This window comes from Sus scrofa, chromosome 3, assembly GCF_000003025.6.
Source record: "Sus scrofa isolate TJ Tabasco breed Duroc chromosome 3, Sscrofa11.1, whole genome shotgun sequence".
Taxonomy (NCBI): domain Eukaryota; kingdom Metazoa; phylum Chordata; class Mammalia; order Artiodactyla; family Suidae; genus Sus; species Sus scrofa.
Window position 1 is genome coordinate 17,108,588 of NC_010445.4, and position 27,347 is coordinate 17,135,934.

Here is a 27,347-nt window from a genome sequence, read left to right on the forward strand (position 1 = left end):
CGGCGCATGCTTGGATACGTAGTCCGCGCCAAGCGTAACATGCCCCGCGTAGGATAGTAGGCAACTCTCCCGGTACTCGAATGGGTCAGTGTCTCTGGAGAACCCAGATATCCGACTACGGAGTCTCAGTACTGTACTGCTCCAGGTGACTTGGCTACTCCGCCCCCAGAGTGTCCCCAGCGACAGCCTTTTCCTTCAGGCTCGCTTTGCCGTCCTCCCCGCCCCTCCAGCGGTGGCCGGGGCACCGAAGTCCGCGTTGATGAGCTCAGAACCCGAGCCAAGCAGAAGGTGTCACATTCCTCACAGCGGCTACAGATGGGAGCATTTGCTCCGTCAAGTGAACAAGAGGGTTAAAGCTATCGATACCGTTCGCTGCCACTTCCTAGAGCGGCAGGAGCTAGTGGACCTTTCCGTTTCCGGTGCTGGATTCCTGGGTCCTGAGTGTCTTCACCTCTTGTGCTTGAGGTTTGCTGGGCGAGGACCGGCCAAGGCCAAGTCAGTAAAGCAGGAGTGATTTATTAAGGCATCCCAAATAGATGGGCCGAGCTCAGGATGGCATCAGCAGCGATTGTGAGGAGTTGTTCTTCCCCACCCCCACCCCTTTTAGGGCCGCACCCTCGGCATATAGAAATTCCCAGGCTAGGGGTCCAATTGGAGCTGGAACTGCAGCTGCTGGCCTACACCACAACCACAGCAAGCGGGATCAAAACTGCGTCTGCGACCTACATCACAGCTCTCGGCAGGTCGGGATCCTTAACCCACTCAGCAAGGCCTGGGATCTAATCAGCATCCTCATAGACACTATGTCGGTTCGTTACTACCGGCCACTATGGGAATTCCGTGGAGATCTAGTTATAAAAGGCTGGTTGCCAGCAAAACGTGGAGGGAACAATGTGCGAGGGAGGAGGGTGGCAAAGGACGATAGCTTTCCCTCTCCATTTCTCCTGTCCGGATAAGTGCTGTAACCACCCTGCCTTGGGCAGGGATTGACTTAAGCAGGCAGGGTGGTTAATCGGGCGGGGTAGTTGATTGACTTAGCAGACAGGGTGGTTGATTCTTGGTCAGCGACTTTCTAATGTCATTGACCCGTGTTTCAAGTCCACCATCCCCCTGGGAACCTATCAGTTGAGGCACTAGCAAGTGTGGAAGCACTCTTTAAACACTGCGGCCTGGGTGCGCTGGGAGGAGGGGGAGTCAGCAACAATTCCTGGCCCTTCTTTTGCCTAGTTATGTACATGAGCTTGGACTCCATCCCGTTCTCTTTTTTCCTTTCGTTTTTTTTTTTTTTTTCTTTCTTTTTTGGCTGCCCCATAGCATATGGAGTTCCTGGGCCAGGGATCAGATCTGACCCATAGTTTTGACCACGCTGCAGCTGCAGCAACGCCAGATCCTTTAACCCACTGTGTCAGGCCAGGAATCCAACCTGAGTCTTGGTGCTGCAGATACCACCCATCTTGTTGCGCCACAGAGGGAACTCCTCGTTCTACCTCTGATCTCATCCAGTTCTGGGACTCAGGTTCCTCCTCTGAGCCTGGTGGGCCACAAAGAGGCTGGTGCTGTGCAGTGCATGTGTCCATGGTCTGGCAGTTGGATTCCTGCCCAATGGGAAGCTCAGCTGTGGCTGGTGATTTGGGAGGGGCGCTGGGGATGCCAGAACAGCACCCCATCCCTCCACCCCCACCCAAGCCAAAGTCCCTCCCTTCCCTAGACATACTCCAGGAGGACTGGGACTCTGCATTGTCCCTACTGCGTCCCCAGCATTCCACATGGGGCAGGTGCAGAGCATTTTGAAGCAGGTCTGATCACTGCCTGGGTGATTCACAGCCTTTCGTCCCTGGGAGTCAAGATTCCTTGGCCGTCTTAGTTCCTCCCAATTCAAAATGCTTACGTCTCTTAATGGCCAGCATCCTCCTGGATCCGAATTAGGCTCAACACATTCAAACCTCAGTACAATCTTTGTGAAGTCAGAAACTCTTTGGGCACCAAGAAGTTTCCTGCAGATTTTTTTCCTGCATGCAGCCCACCCATGCCAGCCTCTTTATAGTACTCTTTGCCCCCCCCCCCCGCCCCTCCATTACTTCCTTCCTCTGGGCCTCAGTGTCTTCAACTCTAAAATGAGCAGATAGATGAGATGATCTTCAAGGCCCTCAGTGAGTTTAGGATTCTACTATGTGTAGGGTGCATGTTGGGGAGCATGAGTTTATACCTGCATTAAAACTTGGTTTTCCTGGAGTTTCTGTTCTGGCTCAGTGGATTAAGAACCCAAGTAGTATCCATGAGGATGCAGGTTCGATTCTTGGCCTCACTCAGTGGGTTAAGGATCAAGCCTTGCTGCAAGGTGTGGTGTAGGTCACAGATGCAGTGTGGATCTGGCATTGCTGTGGCTGTGGCATAGGCTAGCAGCTGCAACTCCAATTTGACCCCTGGCCCAGGAACTTCCATATGCTGCAGGTGAGGCCCTCAAAAGAAAAACAAAAACAAAAACTTGGTTTTCCCGTGGTTTGGGTTGTCATTTGACACCCAGAATCTATTCTCACCTCCTTCTGAAGAGGCTCTCCAGACTTTAGTTGCTGGAAAACTAAACTATATTTCCCAGCTTCCCTTGCATATTGGGTGCTTCCAGTGTCCTTGTATGAGATTTAGAAGATGGAAATGAAATGGGCCACTTTTTTTTTTTTTTTTTTTTTTGACCACATCTGCATGGTCAAAAACTTTGGCATTCATAAGTTTCCAGGCCAGGGATCAAACCTGAGCCACAGCAGTGACAACACCGGATCCTTAACTGATAGGCCACCAAGGAACTCCCTTGCTGCTGTTTTCTGATGACCAATAAGGTTGGGGAGGCATGGAGGTTTTCTGCAGCAATGCTGCAGTGCCTGATCTTCAACCTGCTGGATGTCAAGGCAGTTTAGAGGCAATGAAGCAGCTTCCTAATCTCTGGTTTGCAGCTATGACCCAAATCTCCTCTAGCTTATATGGCACCCCATGAGGAAAAAGGTGCCCCCTCTCTGGGAAGGCACAGTCTCGGTGGTCAGCTGAGGCCAAAGTGGACCTGACTGGCCCAACAGGATCAGGCAGCTGGTGGCTGAACCTAGATCAAAATCAGAGTCCTTTCCAGATGTAGCCCATTTCCAGGTGCCAGGGCAGATCTGTGGCCCCCAAAACTGAGAGAATGTGGCAGAGGGCACTAGGGTAAGAGGCACCAGCCTCCAGTGTGTAATTTAAGGGGGCAATAAAATGCAACCAAGATAAATAATACATCTATGCGATTTTTTTTAAATTTTTATTTATTTATTTGTTTTTTTTTTTGTCTTTTGTCTTTTTGTTGTTGTTGTTGTTGTTGTTGTTGCTATTTCTTGGGCCTCTCCCGCGGCATATGGAGGTTCCCAGGCTAGGGGTTGAATCGGAGCTGTAGCCACCGGCCTACACCAGAGCCACAGCAACGCGGGATGCGAGCCGCGTCTGCAACCTACACCACAGCTCACGGCAACGCCGGATCGTTAACCCACTGAGCAAGGGCAGGGACCGAACCCGCAACCTCATGGTTCCTAGTCGGATTCGTTAAGCACTGCGCCACGACGGGAACTCCGCGGTTTTTTTTTTAAATCAGAAAACTACAGTTTGTGCTAGCCATCTGCTTCTCTAAATAAAAATTTATTGGAACCAGGGCTATGATTAGGGTGAAGTGAGACAGTGTTGTGAAAGTACAGAGATGATGCCTCTCTTTATTTAAAATTTTGATATTTAGTTCACCACGATTTTTTTTTTTAGGGCTGCATCTGGGCACATGGACTTTTCCAGGCTAGGAGTCCGCTGCCAGCCTACACAGCAGCCACAGTAACGCCAGATCCAAGCCACATCTTCGACGTATGCTGCACCTTGTGACTTGTCGCTGCCGCCGCAACGCTGGATCTTTAACTCACCGAGCAGAGCCCGGGATGGAACCCACATCCTCATAGATACTAGTCGGGTTTGTTACCCGCTGAGCCACAACGGGAACTCCTGTTCACCAGGATTTTTTTTTTTTTTTTTTTGCATTCATTTTGATTTTTTGAACTATCACACTCCAAGGTCCTTTACATTTACCTTGAGTTTTGGGGCGCCCCCTTAAATTCTGTGCCAGAGGCCAGCGCCTCACTCGTTTCAGCGCCTACCCTAATCCTGGCCTTGCGACCCAGCCACCCTCTGCAACCTTGCCATCCAGCGCTCTGCAGCCCCGGCCCCTAGTCACAGCCTCCTGTCGGGCCCTCAGCACGCCCTACCACCCGCTCTGAGTGCGGAGGCGCGAGGCTGCGGGCGCCGGGGGTGGGGGTGGGGGTGGGGGGGGTGAGAGCGGCTCAGGAACGCGGCCGGCGCGTGCACGTGCGCCGCGGGGCTGGGGAGCCTGGGAGCGAGAGCGGGGCCCAGGTGATCGGGCCTGACGTGCTGCGGTGGCACCTAAAACTTCTCGAAAGGCCGCCGCTAGCCATTTCCTCTCATATTCTAGTCAGGGACCGGAATGCAGTTCCGACGCGGCTGTTTGTGGTGCGCTCACTGCTCCGACTGTTAAGGCCCGAGACAGGTGGGTCGGTTTTTTGTTTTTTGTTTTTTTTGCGAGGAGGTGAGAAGGCAGCAGGACAAGGGAATGGAGCGCCTCCTGCTGGAGGCTGCGTGAGGATGCCCCTCCTGCGTAAGACTCCACATCCGGGTCTCGGGGGCATCTGGGACTAGAGATCACGGCATCTCCCGTTCCCAGGGCTCCTTGCGGGGACTACATTTCCCAGCAGGCCACGCGGAGGCTGAGGGCTTCCGAGCTCCGGCGGAGTTCTCTCGCTGCAGCTGCAGAGCTTTCCCTCGGGGGCCGGCCTTCGTGAGGCTAGGGCCTTCTGCCGCGCTGCCAGCGGCTTTCCTGGAACTCGGGTCTGGTCTTCTCAGGAGTGTGAGGTGAAGAAGGGTGAGGAGGGGTGGGGTGAGGTGGGAGGGTGGTGACCGACCCTGGCTGGGCTGCACCCCTGGGTGTCATGCAGGAGACACGCGGGTGGGGGATCTCAGTGGGTAAGAGCTAGCGATGGGCAGCTGCTGGAGTCCTCTTCCTCCACCTGGAGCAGAGGGCGTTTCTGAACACAAGCCTTTGCCGAGCCCCTTTCACGTTGCGCCCCATGAGCCCCCAAAGCCCTGGAGGCGTAGAAAGGGCAGGACAAGTACTTACACTATCCTTTTCAGTTTTCCACCCTCCATTCTCTTTCTGGAGTCCAGTTATTCCGTCAGCCAACTCAGCTAATAGTCCCACAACCCACCCCGCCGTAAAATTAAGGCCTGGGGAGTTTCTGCTGTGGCACGGTGGGTTAAGGATCCAGCATTGCTTCAGCTGTAGCTGGTCTCAGTTGCAGCTCAGTTTCGATCCCTGATTCGAGAACCCCAGGTGCGACCAAAAAAAAAAAAAAGAAAGAAAAGAAAAAAAAATTCGGATCTCTGCTGCTGTTCCAAAGATACCCACTGAATTCTGCCTTTACCTACCCCACCACACACAGGTGTAAACACTTCGCCTTCCCTCAGGTCCAGCTTTTTCAGAACTTTCCGCTAGGCCACTGTGTTCCCCCAACCCAGAGACAGTGATTAAAGCTGAGATGGTTTGGTGAAGTTCAATTTTATCATGTGACATTGAGTCCAGCTCCCGAGAGCTGCACACACCTGCATTCAGGACCTTGATCTTAGTCTCTTGATACCCTGGACCCATTGCTCAGAGGGGAAGCTCTGTGGTGAGAGGATAGTTGTGGGGGATGCTGAGGCTAAGCCGAGATAGTCTTTTAGTTCAGAGAGTCTCAGCCTTCGCTATAACTTAGTTGTTGTTGCTCCTGGGTGCTGCCTAGGCGAAGACTTTTGTAAAACTTCCAGGTAATTTTGGTATGCAGCCAGGATTGAGATCATTGCTTTAATTCCTAGGGCAGAACACATGGGATTGAGATGGCGAAATAGAAGGACTGGAGCTCAACTTCTCTCCTAAAAACAACAAAATTCTCACAACTAAAGGTTGAGCATTTTTCACCCAAATGGACCAGAATCCTTAAAAAAAGATATCCTACTCCAGAAGAAAAAGAGGAGGCCACATCAAGAGGTAGGAGGGGCGATTTCGTGATATAAACAACCCCCATAAACAACCCCATACCTCCTGGGTGGGAAGCCCCACAGATTGGAAACTTAATTGGTTCACAGAGACTCACCTACAGGAGTGAGAGTTCTGAGCCCCACATCAAACTCTCACGTGTGGGTATCTGGCACCGGGAGAAAGAGCCCCTGGAGCATCTGGCATTGAAGGCCAGTGGGGCTTGTGCGCAGGAACTCCACAGGACTGGGGAAAACGGAGACCCCATTCTTAAAAGGTGCACACGGACTTTCACATGCACTGGGTCCCAGGGCAGAGCAAAGTCTCCATAGGAATCTGGGTCAAACCTGACTGCAGTTCTTGGAGGACATCCTGGGAATGTGAACAAGGGTGAATGTGGCTTGTGGTGAGGGAAGGACATTGCAGGCACAGCTCTTGGGGGGAATATTCAGCAGGTGCCTTTCTCTGGAGGGGGCCATTTTGGGAAAATCTGGCCCCAGCCGTCAGTCAGGCTGAGAAGCCCCAGGGCAAACAAGACCCAGGTGGGATCACAGCCTGGCCCCTCAGTAAACAGGCTGCCTAAAGACCCCTCAGGCACACAGCTGCCTCTAATCCCATCCAGAGACTAAGCCCCACCCTCCAGAGGGATTAGAATCAGCTCCACCTACCAGGGGGCAGGCATCAGCCCCTCCCATCAGGAAGCCTACAGCAAACCCCCATACTGACTTCAGCCACAGGGGGGCAGACGTCAGAAGTAAGAGAGGCTACAACTCTTATCTGTAAAAAGGTCACCACACCAAAAACTATAAAAATGAAAAGACAGAAGTTCCCGTCGTGGCGCAGTGATTAACGAATCACTAGGAACCATGAGGTTGCGGGTTCGGTCCCTGCCCTTGCTCAGTGGGTTAACAATCCAGCGTTGCCATAAGCTGTGGTGTAGGTTGCAGACGAGGCTCGGATCCTGCGTTGCTGTGGCTCTGGCATAGGCTGGCGGCTACAGCTCCGATTGGACCCCTAGCCTGGGAACCTCCATATGCCGTGGGAGCAGCCCAAGAAAAGGCAAAAAAAAGACCAAAAAAAAAAAAAAAAGAAAAGACAGAGAACTATAACTCAGATGAGGGAGAAAGGAAAAACCTCAGAAAATCAGCTAAGCGATGGGGAGATTCTCAGCCTCCAGGAAAAAGACTTTAGACTGTTGATGCTGAAGATGATGCAAGACATTGGAAATAAACTGGAGGCAAAGATGGAAACTTACAGAAACACTGAGCAAAGAGCTAGAAGATATAAAACTTAAGAAGAGATGCAAAATACAATAACTGAAATAATTCCTAGAGCAGATGGGGGTGGCGCTGGGATGGCCAGAAGCACTGGGCCAGGCCCCTCCAGCCGGGAGCAGCCTCAGCCCTTTTCCCAGTGAGCTAGACAAATCATTTTTAACATTTTTCTCTGTGCTCTGTGCTGTGAAAGCAGGAAGCTCTGCTCTACAGTATCTGACAGCCTTGGAAAGAAAGACCAAGTAGGAAACACATAATTTCAGGAAGAGATAAGGAAGGCCTGGGCTTGATGGTGCTTGTAGGAGGGAACAGCTGTGATAGTCACAGAGAGAGAGATGGATTTTGGTGGCTAACTAGATCCAAGTTTTTGGCAACCAGCGGCACTTTTAATTGACTACACTGATGGTGTCCCAACCAACTCAGAGGAGAGTTGCAGAACTGCTGTGCTTCTCCTAGGGCCCCCAGGTCCCTGAATGGGCCAGGGACATTATGGCTGGCCCAGTCCCAGATGCTAGCAAATTGAACTGCAGCCATTCGGACTGTTAGAAGGGCTTCTACTTTATGAAGCCAAAGGCCCTTTCTTACACAGGGCAGCAGCTGCTCTCCTGAGAGTGATGGCTACTGCCGAGACCAGCTCAGCAGGATGGGGCTGAAGAACGGGTGCTGTGAAACTTAAGGGAAAAAGTTAACATCAAACGAGACACAGAGACATCTATCTTAAGTAAAGGTGGGAACCAGGGAACTCAAGGTCTCAGGAACCAAGAGCACCGCCTCAAGAAACCACACTGCTTTTAGTGTGTTTTTTAGGGTTACCGTCAAGTGAGAAGGGGGTTGTAGGTGCAGGATATAGGTTTTTTTAAGTTATTTTAAAAGTCGCATAGCCGGTGGCTGATTAAGCTTTTACTCTGACCTTTAGGCATTTAACAATCACTAGCATTTGAGGAAGCTTGGCCTCAACTATCTAGGCATAACCTTTAGAGAATCACCATTGTGCTTCTGCAGACAGCGTGCCTATCTGCAGCAACCCGGCTGGGTGCCTAGGTTTGCACCTCGGTTCTTCTTTGCTAATGTATATCCGGTTAAGGACCCCTCATAAACCTCTTGGGACTATGGGGCTCCTCTTTTATTCTTAAGAGGACTTATCATGCCCTGCTAATCTGCACAGGTCCGGGCGTGCCTAGACCAACGCATTAAGTCCTCTTTGTTCAGCTGACCCTATGAATAACTTATGCCTTTAGGTCTTTGTTCTTAAGCTTAAGTCATCCACCGTCACTGCGCACTGAGACTGCTTTCAAGCAAGAAGATGGGGTAAAGTAAAGCAGGACAAGATAAGAGTTTTCAGCAAAGAAGCTAAGAAAACATTGTAGAAACATGTCTCGAAACATCTCCCCCTTTTTGTTTTTGTGAGAGGACAAAAGTAGGTCTTGTAACTTCTTTCTTCATTACTTCTTGGATTGTTTGCTTTGTGCATCTATAGACTAAATAGAAAATTATTAAGAATCCTAGAAATGCAATTAATGATGAGATTATTCCTCCACCAATATCTTTAAACCATTTTGAAGGATTATTTTAAAGTTTTTTTTTTTCTTTTTTGTATTTTTGTCATTTCTAGGGCCACTTCTGCAGCATATGGAGATTCCCAGGCTAGGGGTCTAATTGGAGCCATAGCCACTGGCCTACGCCAGAGCCACAGCAACGCTGGATCCAAGCCGCGTCTGCAACCTACACCACAGCTCACAGCAACGCTGGATTGTTAACCCACTGGGCAAGGGCAGGGACCGAACCCGCAACCTCATGGTTCCTAGTCGGATTCGTTAACCACTGCGCCGTGACGGGAACTCCTATTTTAAAATCTTTTAGAATAATATCTAATACCTCTTTATGAGGTATATTTTGTAGAGAGGCCTTTTGAATACTCAGGACTCTTGGCTGCAGTTTTTTATATATCCGGAGTCAACTTAACCGAGTGACCTCTTAAATGTCTCTTAATTTGTTTCAATGATGTTACACTAGATTTGTACTCATAGGGAGTAACACAATAAGAAGTAAAAGATTAATTGATTTTCCTTTTTGACTTTTTATAAGTATAACTTCCATCCCAGGTTTGAGTATTTTTAAAGTTAGTGATCTTCCACAAGTCAATTTGAGACTTGCTATTATCAAATAGAGAATAGGGAGGCACAAGGCCTGAATCTTTCCAACGTGTGGGGCTTTTGGCTTTAATTATTATTTTTTGTTGGTCTGATTGGCTGGAGACCATCCAAGAGAGTAATTCATTAACAGAACACAGAGGTTGATGGCCCATACAGCCAGGAATCGGCTTCCCCTTAGGGGACCAATCCCATACAGTTCCATAGGAACCATTAAGCAGTATGACCCCCCCTCCATTGCCCTGCATATATTCCAATGAATTTGATTTTTCATTCTCTTGAAGGTATCTGTCCTTTTTAAGGGACGTAAAGTCCTATCAGGCATCCCCATATTAACTGGTTTCACCTGACGGTAAGCGAAACTCCATCCTGTAACTAAATGTAAATCTTCACTAGTGGGAATATTTAAATTTCCTGAAAGCCACATTTGAGGTTCAGGAATTAAACATATAAGTTTTCTTTTCTGATACAAATCAGCCAATTTTTAAACTTTAAAATTTGATTAAAAGGTATCCCTTCTTTTTTTAAAAAAAATAGGGCAGTTTGTCATCCTCCAGCTCCAGGGACCCAGGAGAAATCATTAATAGATAAATATATGCACTGGAGCCTCACCCCATTCCACAGGTCTCAATAAATGAGGATTGGGGCCATAGGCCCAGTAGGTATGATTAATTTCTCCCAGTGCTGCTAAGGGAATACTCACTGCAATAGAAACCAAAAGACAGCTAGGACCAAATTATTTGGTGTGAGAGGCTTTCCTTCTCAGTAGATTTTCAGCTTCTTGGGTTAGATGTTGGTCTGACCCCAAGCGGGCAGATGAGCCCTTCGGGTCTGTGGCAGCGACACACGAGTTGGTGTCACAGACATCGTTGCTATATCCATGGTGGGCAGCTCTGGATCCCAAATCATGACTCGGGGTCTCTTCAGTATGTTCTCGTCCATCATCCTTCTTCTGGGGTCTGGAGTCAGGGATGCTTCACAGGCTCATTCATGATATGGTTTGATTCTTCTTGATGGAATCCAAACAGGTTGTAATCCATGACCTGGTGAAATACAAGCAGATCCCCTACTCCATGTAATAAGTTTTCCCTTGGGGACCAGACATTTGTTAATGGATCCTGCCACCAAATCAAGGGCTGTTCAGCCTGAGGAAAGTTAATCTTATTTCATTTTGTATTAAAATGTTTTCTTGAAGCCTTTTTTCGTCAGAGGCCAAATTTAAAAAATTTAAAGTGAATAAGGTTTTGTTTAAAAGTGTTTGTTGTGACTTAACTATTTCTGTGTCTCCCCCCTTTTTGTTTTTGAAGAGCCTGTTTTACATATAAATTGGCTCGATCCACAATAGCCTGTCCTTGGGGGTTGTAAGGGGGGGCCAGTGGAGTGAGCAATATGCCAGGTATCCAGGAATATTTTAAATTGAGAACTGATATAGGCTGGACCATTATCAGTTTTAATTGCTTGTGGCAGGCCCATAACTGCAAAACAGGCATATAAATGACGAAGAACATGGTTAGCAGATTCATCAGATTGAGCAGTAGCCCAAATAAGTTTAGAGCAAATGTCAATACACACATGAATAAATGACAAAAGATGAATAATGAGTAACATCCATTTGCCAGAGAGCATTTGGGACAAGTCCCCTAGGATTAACTCCAGGCTCAGATTGAGAAGGATTGTTAATAATTTGACATGTACGACATTGACAGACAGTTGTCTTAGCTTTAGTCCATGTTATTCCAAATCTCTTTTTAAGGCCTCAAACATTTACATGTGTTAAATCATGAAAACGTTGCGCTTCCTGTAACACACGTGTCACCAAGTGGTCAATTTCTTCATTTCCTGCAACTAGAGGCCCAGGTAAGTTAGTATGTGCTCTGATATGAGTAATATAAAATGGATATCTTCTTTCCCTTACAACAGTTTGTAATCCTGCAAACGAGTCAATAACAAGTTAGGTAAATTTTGTTTAATGGTAGCGGTTTCAGTCATTTTGGCAGCATGAACTACATATGCCGAATCAGAAAGAATATTGATTGGCTCAGGATTTACAGCAGTTAGTTCAGCCTGTTGGGTGGAAAGGCCAGGCGGTTTTTATAGTTTTAGATTGATTAGCCACATATCCAGCCTTCCCTTTAGTAGTCCCATCAGTAAAGATCACAGGGGCTTTAATGATGGGTGACTCCTTCACTTTTTTGGGAAGAATCCATTGAGTTCGCTTTATAAATTGTAAAATAGGGTTTTTTGGATAATGATTATCTATTGATCCTACATAATCTGCAAAGGCAATTTGCCAACCTATATGGTTTTGAAAAAAATTTTGGATTTCCTTAACAGTTAAACTAACAATTACATGATTTAAATCTTTTCCGGACATTTGTACACAACAAGTATGACCTTTTAGAATAAGTTGTGCCATCAGGTCCAGGTATGGAGACAAAGGTTTTGTGACATTATTGGGAAGAAAAAGCCACTGGAGAATATTTTCTTTTCTTTTTTTTTTTTTTTTTGTCTTTTTGCTATTTCTTGGGCCGCTCCCGTGGCATATGGAGGTTCCCAGGCTAGGGGTCAAATCAGAGCTGTAGCCACTGGCCTACGCCAGAGCCACAGCAATGCGGGATCCGAGCCGCGTCTGCAACCTACACCACAGCTCATGGCAACGCCGGATCGTTAACCCACTGAGCGAGGCCAGGGACCGAACCCGCAACCTCATGGTTCCTAGTTGGATTCGTTAACCACTGCGCCACGACGGGAACTCTTTTTTTTTTTTTTTTTTTTTTTTTTGTCTGAGAATATTTTCTAATTGCATCAATATTCCCACGGGATAAGGTATAATTACTAACTGAAGGGGCTGTTTTAGATTGATCCGAAGTAGTTGGGAGTTTTGTATTTTACTTTCAACCTTTTTTAGTTCCTCTTCTGCTTCCGCAGTTAGAGAGTGGGGGCTGTTTAATTTAGAATCTCCCCTAAGTAGAAAAGATTTAACAATTCATAGGTCGGAATCCCCAAACAAGGTCGGAGCCAATTAATATCTCCTAACAGTTTTTGTAAATCATTTAATGTAGAAATTTGATCTCTTCTTAATTCTACCTTTTGAGGGTGAACAGTGGTATGTTCAACCGCAGTTCCCAGATATTGATATGGACTTTTCATTGGAATCTTTTCAGGAGCAATAATCAATCCTGCTCCCTTTAGACAGGATTGCAAGCATTGAAAAACCTTAGCCAGCTGCTCCTGAGAGGGTGCAGCACAAAGTATATCATCCATATAATGAACAATATAGCATTTAGGAAATTGTTGTCGGACTGGCTCAGCAACTGAAGCCGCATAATACTGACCCAAGGTAGGGCTGTTTAACATATCTTGAGGCAGGACCTTCCATTGATAATGCTTTCTAGGGGCTATACTGTTTATCACTGGCACTGAAAAGGCAGATTTTCCCCTATCTTCTGGGTGTAAAGGAATTGTGAAAAAGCAGTCTTTTAAGTCCAGGATAATTAACAGCCAGTCAGCTGGTGTCCTACTAGGAGATGGGAGGCCTGGTTGAAGGGCACCCACAGGCTGAATTACAGCATTTACACCTCTTAAATCTGTTGACAATCTCCATTTTCCTGATTTTTTTTTGTATAACAAACACTGGCGAATTTCAAGGATGAAAGGATTCTTCTAGATGGCCCTACTCTAATTGTTCTTGGACAAGATCATTTAAAACCTTTAATTTTTCTGAAGCGGCCACGGCTCAGCCCAAACTGGTTTTTCCGTAGTCCATCGTAATCGAATAGGTTTAGGAGAAGCATAATTATTTTTACAAGCAGTGGCCACTAATGAAAAGGCCGATGTCCCAAACCAGATTTATCCATTTTACCCTCAGATGCAACAGGTTCCACTCTGCCCTGATGACGTTGCCCTAACCCCCGTCCGGGAATGTAACCCTGCTTCTGTAATATTTTTTGGCTTTGATGACTATATTGATCTACTGGTGGTATGTCAATTTCTGCATGCCACTGTTGTAATAAATCTCTCCCCCATAGATTGATAGGGAGTTGAGCAACATAAGGTTTCAGTCTAGCTGGCTGCCCATCGGGTCCTTCACATTTAGGCCCTTGGGCACCCTTTTTGAGACCCTCTGCTTTTCCTAACCCAGTGACTTCAATATCGGCTGGCTGAAGAGGCCAGGTTGTCTGGCCAATGTAAATGGCTAATGATTGAAACATCAGCGCCAGTGTCAATCAATCCTCTAAAAGACTTCCCATTTATGATAACTTGACAAGTGGGTCTTTCCTCTAGGACCTTTTCTGATAAAAAACACTCCTGCCCCTCCTGTGGTATTGAATTCCCTTCTGTCTAAAATTATTCCTCTTTATTTATTTATTTATTTATTTATTTGTACTCTAGGTAAAATTAAGATCTGGGCAATCTGATCCCCTTTTTTAACTTTCCAAGGAATCGCAGTGGAAACCATCCCCTATGTTATCCAATATCCCGGTATGAACTCGAACTCCTTCTTCTGTCAGCCCTGCCCTTCCTGTTATCCATCCTACTGTATCTGTTGGTAATGGCTTTTCCAGTTTGGTTGCAACAGAAGTAGGAGTTTCACTAGGGTGGAGAATTAAGTCCTGTAAACTAGGGAGATCTACTGTGATGTTGAAATCTCCTGCAGAGCATAGTCCCAGGGAATCTCGCATCGGTTGGGAGTTTGGCTCTTGTTTTGGATAGGGAGAGCTTCTTGCCCCGAGGAGGGTTTCCTGACAAAGGGGGTTCCATCTTTATGAAAGATGGACCGGCACTGACTCACCCAGTGATTTCCTTTATTACATCTCAGACACAGTCTGGGCTGTTTATTATTGTTCCTAGAAGGTGCCGAAGCTCCGTGAAAAGAGGGTCGGACTCGTGGAGGAGCGCGCCATTGTTTTTAAGTATGTCCTGTCTTGCCACAATTAAAACATTTTTCTGAAAATTTATCTTTAACCTTTAAATTATCCATGGCTTGGGCTAGCATTGAGGCCTTAATGGACTCCGTCCCCACTCCCTGACAGGCCTTGATATATTCAGCAATGTTAGCTTTTCCTTTTAAAAATCCTGTGGCCTTTTCGCAGTCAGTATTTGCATTTTCATATGATAACAATTGAAAAATAGTATCAGACACTTCAGAGTTAGCAATTTGTCGTTTTAATGCCTCTTGTAAACGAGCTAGAAATTCAGTATAAGGTTCCTTGGGGCCTTGTGGGATTTTTTTTTTTTTTTTTTTTTTTTTTTTGGGTCTTTTGTCTTTTTGTCTTTTGTTGTTGTTGTTGTTGCTATTTCTTGGGCCGCTCCCACGGCATATGGAGGTTCCCAGGCTAGGGGTTGAATCGGAGCTGTAGCCAGCCTACGCCAGAGGCACAGCAACGCAGGATCCGAGCCGCTTCTGCAACCTACACCACAGCTCACGGCAACGCCGGATCGTTAACCCACTGAGCAAGGGCAGGGACCGAACCCACAACCTCATGGTTCCTAGTCGGATTCGTTAACCACTGCGCCACGACGGGAACTCCCCTTGTGGGATCTTTTGAAAAGAAGTGTTTATTTGACCCTTAGATTCAATTTTATCCCATGCCATTAAGCAACATTGTCTAATCTGTTCAATAGCCAAATCATTCATTCTCATTTGATCTTGAAGATTACTCCAAGGGCCAATCCCTAACAGTTCTTCCATTGTAATTGGAAGATTTTGAGCCTGATTGCAATTAGCAGTAATTTGGGCATGATCTTGCCACCAAGACTTAAATTACAAATATCCACTAGGCGATAGCACAGCACGGGTTAAGTTATGCCCATCAGCAGGAATCATACGATTTCCTTCAGCTACTCCCTGCATGATTCCTTTTGTAAAGGGAGAAATAACACCATAGATTTGAACGGCCTGTTTTAATTCTTTAAAAATTTTAAAAGGAAAGGGCTCATGAATGAACTCATAAACTCCATCAGGGTTGATGGGATCAATGCCTGGAGCCACTGTCTCCCTGACAGTTACTGGAAAGGCTAAATGTATGGCATCCAAATCGCCTTCCCTTTGAGCCTGTGATATCCCCTGTTGAAGGGATGATAGGTGGTGTTCAGGGATAGCGCTCATTTTCTTTACAACCCTGGAAGTAGAAGCTTGATGAGTCCTTGTCATCTCGCTCCTAATAGGAGGCAATGGAGGAATGTCAAAATCAAAACTTGGAGCCAAAGGCTCAGGAGCCAAATACTCTCTATGATAATTTTGTTCAGGGACTGTATGTTTAGGTTCCTCCAACAAAGGTGTAAACTCCCCTTCTTCTTCCTCCCCTAAGTCCTCCGTGGTCTCTAGAGGTTCTAAAACTGATTTAATTAAGCTCCAAGTACACCAAATGGACACAGGAATTGGAATGCCCTCATCATGCAATATCCTAAGTTCCTTTCCTACTGTTTCCCATATCCTTAAATCTAACGTTTCTGATGTAAGAAACCCATCACAATGTTTCTCAATCGTTTGAAAAAGTTCCAAAAGCTTTCTTTCATTTGTTTTTGTATCCCCTTTTTTAAGGAGTTGTCCTAACATAAATGTAAGGACTATAGTTTCCCGCAATTCCCTTATTTCCCATGTTACCCCGTAAATACCCGAGAGAGGGAACACATCCACAGGATTTTTTTTAGCGTGGCCACGCAAAATTCCTCCCTTCTTCTCAGGGCTCCACAGCACTTCCAGTGAATAAAAATTCCGCTGTAGTAGCGGCCCTTTGTTCCTCGTGCCTGCCTGTCTGCCCCACGTTGGGCGCCACTTGCTGAGACCAGCTCAGCAGGATGGGGCTGAAGAACGGGTGCTGTGAAACTTAAGGGAAAAGGTTAACATCAAACAAGACACAGAGACATTTATCTTAAGTAAAGGTGGGAACCAGGGGACTCAAGGCCTCAGGGACCAAGAGCACCGCCTCAAGAAACCACACTGCTTTTAGTGTGTTTTTTAGGATTACCGTCAAGTGAGAAGGGGGTTGTAGGTGCAGGATATAGGTTTTTTTAAGTTATTTTATTATTATTACTATTATTATTATTTTATTACTCAAATGAATTTATCACATCTGTAGTTGTATAATGATCATAACAATTTGATTCCACAGGATTTCCATCCCAAAGCCCAAGCACATTCCCCAACCCCCAAACTGTCTCCTCTGGAAACCATAAGTTTTGCAATGTCTGAGTCAGCATCTGTTCTGCAAAGAAGTTCAGTCTGTCCTTTTTTCAGATTCCACATGTCAGTGAAAGCATTTGATGTTGGCGTCTTATTGTATGGCTGATTTCACTTAGCATGATAGTTTCTAGGTCCATCCATTTTGCTAAAAATGCTGGTGTTTCATTCTTTTTAACGGCTGAGTAATATTCCACTGTGTATATGTACCCCGTCTTATGGATCCACTCCTCTGTCGATGGGCATTTAGGTTGTTTCCATGTCTTGGCTATTGTAAATAGTGCTGCAATGAACATCGGAGTCCATGTGTTGGATTTCCGAGTCGTGGTTTTCTCTGGGTAGATGCCCAGGAATGGGATTGCTGGATCAAATGGTAGTTCTATGTTTAGTTTTCTGAGGACTCTCCATACTGCTTTCCACCGTGGTTGCACCAGTTTACAATCCCACCAACAGTGTACTAGGGTTCCTTTTTCTCCACACCCTCTCTAGCACTTACTGTTTGTAGACTTTTGGATGATGGCCATTCTGGCTGGTGTAAGGTGGTACCTCAGAGAGGTTTTGATTTGCATTTCTCTAATAATGAGTGATGTTGAACATCTTTTCATGTGCTTCTCAGCCATCTGTATGTCTTCTTTGGAGAATTGTCTGTTTAGATCTTCTGCCCATTTTTGGATGGGGTTGTTTGTTTTTTTGGTATGGAACTGCAGAAGTTGTTTATAAATTTTGGAGATTAATCCCTTGTCAGTCGATTCACTTGCAAAGATTTTTCTCCCATTCTGTAGGTTGTCTTTTTGTGTTATTTAGGGTTTCCTTTGCTGTGCAGAAACTTTGAAGTTTGATTAGGTCCCATTTGTTTTTGTTTTTGTTGTCAATACTCTAAGAGGTGGATCTGAGATGTTGCTGTTGTTTATGTAAGTTATTTTAAAAGTCACTTAGCCAGTTGCTGATTAAGCTTTTACTCTGACCTTTAGGCATTTAACAATCACTAGCATTTGAGGAAGCTTGGCGTCAGCTATCTAGGCATAACCTCTAGAGAATCACCATTGTGCTTCTGCAGACGGCATTCTTCTTTGCTAATGTATATCCAGCTAAGGACCCCTCATAAACCTCTTGGGGCTATGGGGCTCCTCTTTTATTCTTAAGAGGACTTATGCTGTGCAAACGGCATGCCAATCTGCACAGGTCTGGGTGTGCCTAGACCAACACATTAAGTCCTCTTTGTTCAGCTGACCCTATGAATAACTTACGCCTCTAGGTCTTTGTTCTTAAGCTTAAGTCATTCACCATCACTGCGACTGTTTTCAAGCAAGAAGATGGGGTAAAGCAGGACAAGGTAAGAGTTTTCAGCAAAGAGGCTAAGAAAACATTGTAGAAACATGTCTCGCGACAGGCTACATAAGAGATTCAAAAAATAAAGCTCTGTGCCTGGCAGGAAGATGCTCATGACAGCATTTTCTGTAGTAATGACCTATTCCATAATAAAGATGAATAAAATGTGGTATTTTAAATAAAAGAATTATATGTAGCCATTAAAATATGATCATTCAGTCATGAGTGCATAAAGGCACATATTTTTTTTCCAGAAAGCAATTAGACTCATCTTTTTAAAAATTTTTATTTATTGATTTTTGCTTCTTAAAGTTCCCCAGGCTAGGAGTTGAGTCAGAGCTGCAGCTCCAGTGGCAGCTGCTGCTGCCACAGCCATGCAGAATCCAAGCCATGTCTGCAACCCATACCACAGCTCAAGGCAACACCAGATCCTTAACCCACTGAGCAAGGCCAGGGATCAAACCTGCGTCCTCATGGATACTAGTCGGGTTCGTTACTCGCTAGACTCACCCTTTGCTTGCAGTAGCTTCTCTTGGGCAGTAGCTAAGCTGTGATTACAGTGGTCAAAATATGGAGACGTGTTGGCAAAGCCTGAAGAAAGCATTTCATGCAAACATGATATTTTTCTTAAGAGGTGGTGGAATTATGGAGAAAAGGGAGTTTCTTGTCCTAATGAGAAAGTCACTATAGTAGAGAAATTAGGAGGATGCTCACTCAAGCCAGACCCTTTGGGTCCTGGTTTTGCCACTTACCCTATGGATTTAAGGCCTTTCAGAGCCTCAGTTTCTTCATCTGTAAAATGGGTAATAGTCCCTCTCTTAGATAGTTGTCATGAGGTTTAATCCATGTGTGGAACCTCTTAGGACAACACCTGGCAAATGGCAAGTACTCTGTAAGTGCTAGCTATTAAACTGTTTATTGCTTTATTTATAGTTTAATCTTTTAAAAATATTTGGCCAATCAACACTGATACACTCCTGTTCACCCTCTACGTCTCAGAAAAAGCTCAACATATCTGCGCTGATAGCTTTATTGACATTACATCTAATAAAATGTGGGCAGTCTGGGAGTTCCCGTCGTGGCTCAGCAGTAACGAACCCGACTAGAATCCATGAGGACTCGGGTTTGATCCCTGGGCTCGCTCAGTGGGTTAAGGGTCCGGTGTTGTCATGAGGTGTGGTGTAGGTTGCAGAGGCGGCTCAGATCCCACATTGCTGTGACTGTAGCATAGGCCGATTTGACCCCTAGTCTGGGAACTTCCATATGCTGCGGGTATGGGGCCCTAAAAAGACAAAAAATGTGGACAGTCTGATGATCATTGGTTAAGTGTATACACTGGCATAACTACCATCACAATCATGATAGAGAACTTTCCCATCACCCGTCAAGCTTCTTTCGTGCCCCTGTTCAGTCGGCTGCTCTCCCCTGCTCCCAGCCCCAGATAACCCTCATCAGCTTTGTGCCCCTATAAATGAGTTTTGCCTGTTGTACATTTTCATATAAACGTAATCATATATTCTATATTCTTTTGTGTCTGGCTCACATCATTTTGTGTCTTACATCATTTTGACATTCATCTGTTTGTTGTGTATCACAATAGTTGTATCTTTTGTTGCTGAGTAGTATTCTGTTACATAGGTATCCCACAATTTTTTTTTTAATCCCTTCACCTGTTGATGGACATTTGGATTGTTCCCTCCTTTTACCTATTATCACTAAAGCTGCTATGCAGATTTGTAAAAAAAAAAAAAACTCTTTGTGTGGACATGTTTTCATTTTTCTTAGGTCATATCATAAGAAGTTCCACCACTTCAAGCTTAGATGTCCAAGAGAATGTGAATGTATGCCAGTGACTAAGTACCGTGAAACTGGGAGTCAGCGATTTTTTGGCATAGGGACGTCACGCTGAAGTGATGGCAGGGTATGAAGGGGGAAGCCTCTGGGTGGCATGCCTGAGTTGCAAGCTTGGAGCTCAGGTGAGGAGTCAAGGCCAGATATCAGTAGGGCTGTGAGGTGAAGTACAAGTAGGGGAGCCCAGAGAGTGATCTGAGAGCCAAGGATCAAGTCTTGGGGCTCAGAGGGACCAGAAGCAGTAGCCCCCAGTCCTCATTTCCAGTTCTCAATTTGGAAATCTAAACTGATAGGCCTAAAAAGAGAAAATTAGCAAGCTTATATGGGAACCACTGGAATGTTTACTAGTTCCATTGCAAACTCAGCTCCTGGACAATATGTTATTGCGATTTTAAGTTACACAGAAGCAGTTAAGACAAAACCACCCTCAGCCTAGGAAAGCTCAGACTACCTGAATGGCAGTCTTTGGGTACTGGCGCAGAGGCGCCACAAGAGGGCGACAACAGCAGAGGCTGCAGCAGCCCTCAGGCCACTGACCAAGTAACAACCGGAAAAGCTCTTAGTGGGCACAATCAAGTGAGACAAAAGGATGGGGATCCCAGGGCAATGACTTGGCCGTTTCTAGTAAAACTCTGAGGGGAGAGAAGGGCACCTAGAACCTTTTCAGCTGTAAATACCCTTCTACATTCCTGTTTTCTCCAAGAGCCATAATTATAAAGTAGGGAGGGGGTTTGAGGGAACCGTGTGTGGACAGAGAAGGTCAGGTAACCTCAGCTGGAATAAAGCCTCATCTCAGCAGCATTTCCAAAGTCCAGCTGGGAAAAAGCAACTGTAGGAAGAATTCCACTATAGCTCAGTAAGAGCTCAGGGATAATTTAGCTATATAACATTTGACAGTTCAACAGAGTTACTAAAAACAAACAAAAAAGCTGAAAGAAGGCAAATAGAGCCAGTTTAGAACAACCAGGAGGAACAAGTATGGAGCCCCTTCTTTAAAATATAGCTTCCTCATTTTTCTTTCATATATTTAGACTAGGTGCATAAAACTTATTCTTCTTGGAGGCTCCCATGTGATGCAGTTAAGGATGTGGTGTTGCCACAACTGCAGTGAGGGTTTGATCCCTGGCTAGGGAGTTTCCACATGCCATGGGTGTAGTAAAAAAACAAAACAAAACAACCTTATTTTTCTTTTGTATATTAAATTCATACCGGGTACCTCAGCTTTTGATCAAAGCTGGAGGCATCCTGTTTGACCCCAGTTCTGAAAAGGCATTTCTATAGCTCTGTCCAAAGCAACACAAATCAAACATGCATTAAACACACCTCTTAATTTATTTAGGCCACCCCTGTGGCATGCAGAAGTTCCCCGGCCTGGGATCAAACCCATGCCACAGGAGTGACCCAAGCCACAGTAGTGACAACCACTGGACCCTTAACTCACTGAGCCACCAGGGAATGCCTAGATACAGCTTTTTAGAACACCCACTTCAGGCCGGGTTCTGGCTGGTGCTGGGGACAGAACCACGGACAAGGCAGACATCAGCCGTGTCTTCTTGCACCTTTCTAGAGCCTCTGGAGTTCATTCAGGCCTGCCTATGCTTTCTTCTTCTTTTTTTTTTTTTCCAAGTAGTTAGAGTTTTCAGACTGAAATAGCTTATGTAGCAGTAGACATTTGCCATGCCTGTGGCTGTCCAGCATCTCTGGAATACTCATCCTGCATTGGAGGATTTTCTTCAAGACACAATTCCTACCACCTAAAGGCAGAAGCCAGAACTTCATTTCCCAAACTTTCTTTTTTTTTCCCCCATATTAAAAAATTTTATTGAAGTAGAGTTGACTTACAAGTTGTGATCATTTCTGCTGTACAACAAAGTGATTCAGTTACACATATACACACATCCATTCTTTTTCAGATTCTTTTCCCATCTAGATTATCACAGAATATTGATTGCGTAGAGTTCCCCGTGCTGACAGCAGGTTCCCACTGGCCAGGCATTCAATATACAGTGTACATGTGCCAATCTCAAATCCCCAGTTCACCCCTTCCCCCCACCTGTCTCCTTTGGTCACCATAAGTTTGTTTAAAGTCTGTGAGTCTGTTCTGCAATAAAGTCATTTGTATCTTTTTTTTAGATTCCACACATAAGTGATATCATGTGATATTTGTTTTTCACTGTCTAACTTCGCTTAGTATCTCTAGGTCCCATCCATGTTGCTGCAAATGGCATTATTTTATTCCTTTTTATGGCTGAGTAATATTCCATTGTGGGTGTGCTTGTGTACCACATCTTTATACAGCATATATATGGGTCTTGTTTTTGTATCCATTCAGCCAGTCTATGTCTTTTGGTTGGAGCATTTAGTCCATTTGCATATAAGGTAATTATTGATATGTATGTTCTTATTGCCTTTTGTTAATTGTTTTGGATTTGTTTTTGTTGATTTTCTCTGGCCCTTTATCTCTTGGGCTTTTTTCTTCCCTTTTGTTCTCTTGTGGTTTGATGACTATCTTTAGTGTTGTGTTTGAATTGCATCTATTGTAGATTTTTGGTTGGTGGTAACCATGAGGTTTTGACATAGGAGTCTATATGTACACACAAGATTGCTTTAAGTTGCTGGTCTCTTAATTGCAAATGCATTTCCAGGATCCTGCATTTGTACCTTCCTCTTACAATTGCTGCTTTTGGTGGCATATTTATGTGTGGATGATTTCCTGCCTTTACTAATGTTTGCCTTTACTGGTGAGCCTCCTTGTTTGTAGTTTTCTTCTTTCTAGTTGTGGCCTTTTCTTTCTGCCTAGAGAAGTTCCTTTAATATTTGTTGTAAAGCTGGTTTGGTGGCGCTCAATTCTCTTAGCCTTTGCCTGTCTGTAAAGATTTTGACTTCTCCTTCAAGTCTGAAAGAAAGCCTTGCTGGGTAGAGTAATCTTGGTTGCATTTTTTCCTTTCATCACTTTAAGTATATCATGCTACTCCCTTCTGGCCCGCAGAGTTTCTGCTGAAAAATTAGCTTATTGGGGTTCCCTTGTATGTTATTTGTTGCTTTTCCCTAGCTGCTTTCAACATTTGCTCTTTGACTTTAATGTTGGACAGTTTGATTAATATGTGTCTTGGTGTGTTTCTCCTTGGGTTTATTCAATATGGTATTCATTGTGCTTCCTGGATTTGAGTGATTCCTTTCCCATGTTAGGGAAGTTTTCAGCTATTATTTCTTTTTTTCTTTTTTTTTTTTTTTTTGTCTTTTTGCTATTTCTTTGGGCTGCTCCCGTGGCATATGGAGGTTCCCAGGCTAGGGGTCGAATTGGAGCTGTACGCCACTGGTGTACGCCAGAGCCACAGCAACGCAGGATCCGAGCCGCGTCTGCAACCTACACCACAGCTCATGGCAACACTGGATCATTAACCCACTGAGCAAGGGCAGGGACCGAACCTGCAACCTCATGGTTCCTAGTCGGATTTGTTGACCACTGCGCCAGGACGGGAACTCCTCAGCTATTATTTCTTCAAATATTTTCTCTGGCCCTTTCTCTCTCTCTTCTCCCTCTCACATCCCTATAATGCGAAAGTTGGGACGTTTAAAGTTGTCCCAGAGTTCTTTTAGACTGTCCTCAATTCTTTTCATTCTTAATTCTGTTCCACATCAGTGATTTCCACCAGTCTTTCTGCCACCTCGCTTTTTTGTTCTTCTGCCTCCTGTATTATGCTATTGTTTTCTTCTAGTGAATTTTTATTTCAGCTATTGTGTTGATCATCTCTGCTTGTTGAATCTTTAAATCTTTATTCCTTTCTTAAATGTTTTTTCTAGTTCATCGATCTTTGCCTCTATTTTTTCCCCAAAATCTTGGATCCCCCTTACTAGAATTACTCTAAAGTATTTTTTTCAGACAGGTTTCCTATCTCCACTTAGTTTAGCTGTTCTTCTGGGGTTTTGTCTTGTTCCTTGTTCTGACTCATGTTTCTCTGATTTTTCATTTTGTATAACCTTTTGTGTGGTCTCTTTTCTGCAGGTTAGAGGGTTGTAACCTCTCTGTCTTCTGGTGTCTGCCTCTTTGTGGGTGAAGTTGATTGATACAGGGGCTTCCTGATGGCAGGGACTGGTGCCTGCCCACTGGTAGGTGGAGCTGATTCTTATCCCTCTGGTGGGTGGGGCTTTGTCTCTGGGTGTGATTGGGGGCAGCCTATTTGCTGATGTGTGGAGCTGTGTTCCCACCCTGTTTGTTGTCTGGCCTGGGGCTTCTCAGCCCTGATGGGTGTAGCCAAATTTTTCCAAAATGGTAGCCTCAGGGGAGCTCACACAGATGATTATTCCTGGGACCCCTGCCTCCAATGTCCTGCCCCCACAGTGAGCCACGGCCACCCCTGCCCTCCCAGGAGACCCTCTAAGACCTCCCAGTGGGCTTGATCCAGATTCCTATAGAGTCCCTGCTTTGTCCTGTGATCCAGTGCACATGAAACCCTCCTAGAGTTAAGTCTCTGTCTCTCCACCCTGAGTCCTGTGGAGCTCCTGTGCTTAAGCCTCACTGGCCTTCAATGCCAAATGCTCCAGGGGATCCTCCTCCCAATGCCAGACCCCCAGGCGTGGAAACCCGAAGTGGAGCTCCAAATTGTCACTCCTGTGGAAGAGCCTCTGCAATATAGTTATTTTCCAGTCTGTGGGTCACCCACCAGGCAGTTATGGGATTGCTTATATCATGAAAGCACCCCTCTTACCATCTTGATGTGACTTCTTTGTCTTTGGATATAGGATATCTTTTTTGGTAGCTTCCAGTCTATTTTGTTGCTGGTTGTTCAACAGTTAGTTATAATTTTGGTATTTTTGTGAGAGGAGGTGATCTTGAGTCCTACTCTGGAATCTTGTTTCTGTCAGTTATGCTCAATTTCCCATGTTCCCTTGCAGTCCTGTCCACACATAACAATTTCGGGATGGTCTTTTGCAGGATGCCATTGTTTGCTCTGGATTAGTGACCAATAAATTGTTCTTCCTTCCCTGTTTATGTCTTGTGCTCTGTGCCGAGTCTAGTCTCACTGGCTCACAGGCACCCAATGGAGAGCTCACGCGCCTGGCCCTTCAGACCACGTTCCAGGAGCCGGAGAGCCCCACCCACCGTGCAGAAGCCCCGCCCACCACGCGTATTCCCAGATGGCGGCGGGCCGTGCGCAGAGAGGCTGCACCTGGCTCTCGTGCCAGCCTTTCTTGAAGCTTTGGCACAGGCAGTGACCTAGGTGTTGCCAAGTGGTGGCCACGTTCTTTTTTGATTCAGAAGAGAGCAGCTCAAGGATGCCAGCTTCATAAAGAATGCATCTTCAAGACTGGGGGACAGTGGAAGAAGCTGGCTTTTGATGAAATAAAATTAAGTCAGGACAAGAAAAATTTGAGGTATGACATTCTCTGCTCTGTGAGCCACTGCCCCCTCCCCTTTAACGTCCATTGTTTATTTGCTTTATCCATTAAGTAGATCCTCTTAGAAGACACAGCAATGCCTACTCACAAAAAAAAAAAAAAAAAGAAAAAGGAGGGCAATTTTCTTCTGGTACCGGCAAGGTAATACTTAGGAAATAACAACACTTCCTCAATCCCATAAGGGGTCACAATAACCCACTCCAGCTGTGAGCTGTGGTGTAGGTCGCAGGTGTAGCTCGAATCTGGTGTTGCTGTGGCTGTGGTGAAGGCTGGCAGCTGCAGCTCTGATTTGACCCTCTAGCCTGGGAACTTCCATACACTGCACATGCAGCCCTAAAAAAACAATAATATAATGATAATAATTAAGGTCTACTGTGTGCAGCCACTGGGAATAAAGTATTGAACAAAATTATTCCCTGCAACTATAAAAAGAATGGCATATTGTATGGTAAGTGTCTCCTTACCAAAATAAAAGGCACAGTACAGCAGTTGTCTGGGCAGAAGGACCTCCTGCCAGTCAGGCCTCATTTTAAATATAGAAACGCCCTAAAAATAGCCATCCATGCTGCAGACTCAACAGGTGATTGGCCGGAACAGAGGGGAAGGGAGCCTGGGCCTCTGTGAAGGAGAGTGAAAGGACAGTGCTGTTGTCCCCAGCTTCTCCCACGGACATGGCTTTGCCTCTGAGGTCCCTCAGTAGGGGCTTGGCCAGTGCGGCCAAGGGAGACCATGGCGGGACAGGAGGTGAGTGCAGCTGGGGTCTGACCCTGTGGCTTCCCGACCTTGTCCATCAGTTCCCCCACCGCCATGACCTCTGGGGCCTTCCAGCCTCCTGGCGACACCTCCCCGCAATCCATCTCTCTCACCCCTGCCCTTCCCCGGCTGCAGCCCGCACCTGGCGCTTCCTGACCTTCGGGCTGGCGCTCCCCAGCGTGGCCCTCTGCACCCTCAACTCCTGGCTCCACTCAGGCCACCACCATCGTCCGGAGTTCATCCCCTACCATCACCTCCGGATCCGCACCAAGGTACACCGGCCTTTGCGGGCACGAGCGAGCGGGCTGGTGGGCAAGGAGATGCGGGGGGACCCCCAGGCTGACTTCTCGCTCCCTCTCCCTCTCTCCACAGCCCTACTCGTGGGGAGACGGCAATCACACTCTTTTCCACAATCCCCGGGTCAACCCTCTGCCCACGGGCTATGAACAGCCCTGAGGCCTTGCTGATGACTCTAGACAATAAAAGTGTGGAAGCTGTGTGGCAGGCTCCATGGGGACCGTGGGGCGGGGCATCTGACAGCTCGTGCTGTGCGCCTGCGCACAGCGGTGGCATCGCAGGGGGCAGCCACGTGCTCTACGGGAGACCTTGCCTTGGGAGCGATTCTGGGGCACGTCTTCTATGGACAGGTAGGCGATGGCTGCTTCTCTCTCGTCTATTAATAATTGGGGCTCTACGGAGTTCCCATTGTGGCTCAGTAGGTTGAGAACCTGACATAGGGTCAATGAGGATGCGATTTGATCCCTGGCCTCACTCAGTGGGTTAAGGATCCCGTGTTGCTCCAAGCTCCAGCATAGGTAGCAGATGCTGCTGGGATCTGTCCTTCCGGCAGCCGCAGCTCCTATTTGACCCCTAGTCTGGGAACTTTCATATGCTGCAGGTGCTGCAGTAAAAAAGAAAAAATTAGGGCTCCAGGCTGTAAAGGACTTGTGTATACTCTTGAATTCTCACAGTAACTCGGAGAACAAGGTAAATGGTTCCCCCTTCCCCAGAGGAGGAATCTGAGATTCTCACAGAGTAAATGGCTTAAATTCAGGCAGCTCATTGGAGGCTCAGGGCTGCAGACGCTGAAGTATACCACTTTTTACCTGACACACCTTGAGGGCCTCTGTGAATTCCAGGTGTCTGGAGACAACAGTGATTTCAAATGGCGGGTCTGCAGCCTTGTGTGTGCGGCTTCATGACCTCATTCTGGACTTGGAATGTTTCCGTCATTCTCTCTGAGCACCTTCAGTGGGTCTTCTGTATTATTTGGGGGGAACTAGATGCTCCCTTTCTGGAAGCCTGGTCCTCCCGGCTTCTGGGGA

At 46.1% G+C, this 27,347-nt stretch overlaps 1 protein-coding gene across 3 annotated transcripts; it reads left to right on the plus strand.

Annotated features, from left to right (window-relative positions):
* LOC100626250 (cytochrome c oxidase subunit 6A2, mitochondrial) lies at positions 36 to 26,521 on the plus strand. 3 transcript variants are annotated; one of them, XM_021086396.1, is made up of 8 exons: positions 36 to 495; positions 4,487 to 4,561; positions 5,923 to 6,094; positions 11,260 to 11,363; positions 23,876 to 23,979; positions 24,889 to 26,013; positions 26,158 to 26,294; positions 26,395 to 26,521. In XM_021086396.1, the coding sequence occupies exons 6-8, from the start codon at positions 25,941 to 25,943 to the stop codon at positions 26,476 to 26,478; spliced, it is 294 nt and encodes a 97-aa protein (XP_020942055.1). In that variant the 5' UTR covers positions 36 to 495; positions 4,487 to 4,561; positions 5,923 to 6,094; positions 11,260 to 11,363; positions 23,876 to 23,979; positions 24,889 to 25,940; the 3' UTR covers positions 26,479 to 26,521. The 3 variants fall into 3 exon arrangements, with proteins under 3 accessions (XP_020942055.1, XP_020942053.1, XP_020942054.1); XM_021086394.1 differs by lacking the exons at positions 36 to 495; positions 4,487 to 4,561; positions 11,260 to 11,363 and adding an exon at positions 4,772 to 4,923 and having other exon boundaries at positions 24,889 to 25,245; positions 25,841 to 26,013; XM_021086395.1 differs by lacking the exons at positions 36 to 495; positions 4,487 to 4,561; positions 11,260 to 11,363 and adding an exon at positions 4,772 to 4,923 and having other exon boundaries at positions 23,876 to 26,013.

Excerpts from the sequence above, each read along its gene's own strand:
- LOC100626250 (XM_021086396.1), top strand. The coding sequence starts at position 25,941 with ATGGCTTTGCCTCTGAGGTCCCTCAGTAGGGGCTTGGCCAGTGCGGCC. Across the intron at positions 26,014-26,157 it reads AGACCATGGCGGGACAGGAG|CCCGCACCTGGCGCTTCCTG; the intron begins GTGAGTGCAGCT and ends CCCCGGCTGCAG. Across the intron at positions 26,295-26,394 it reads ACCTCCGGATCCGCACCAAG|CCCTACTCGTGGGGAGACGG; the intron begins GTACACCGGCCT and ends CTCTCTCCACAG.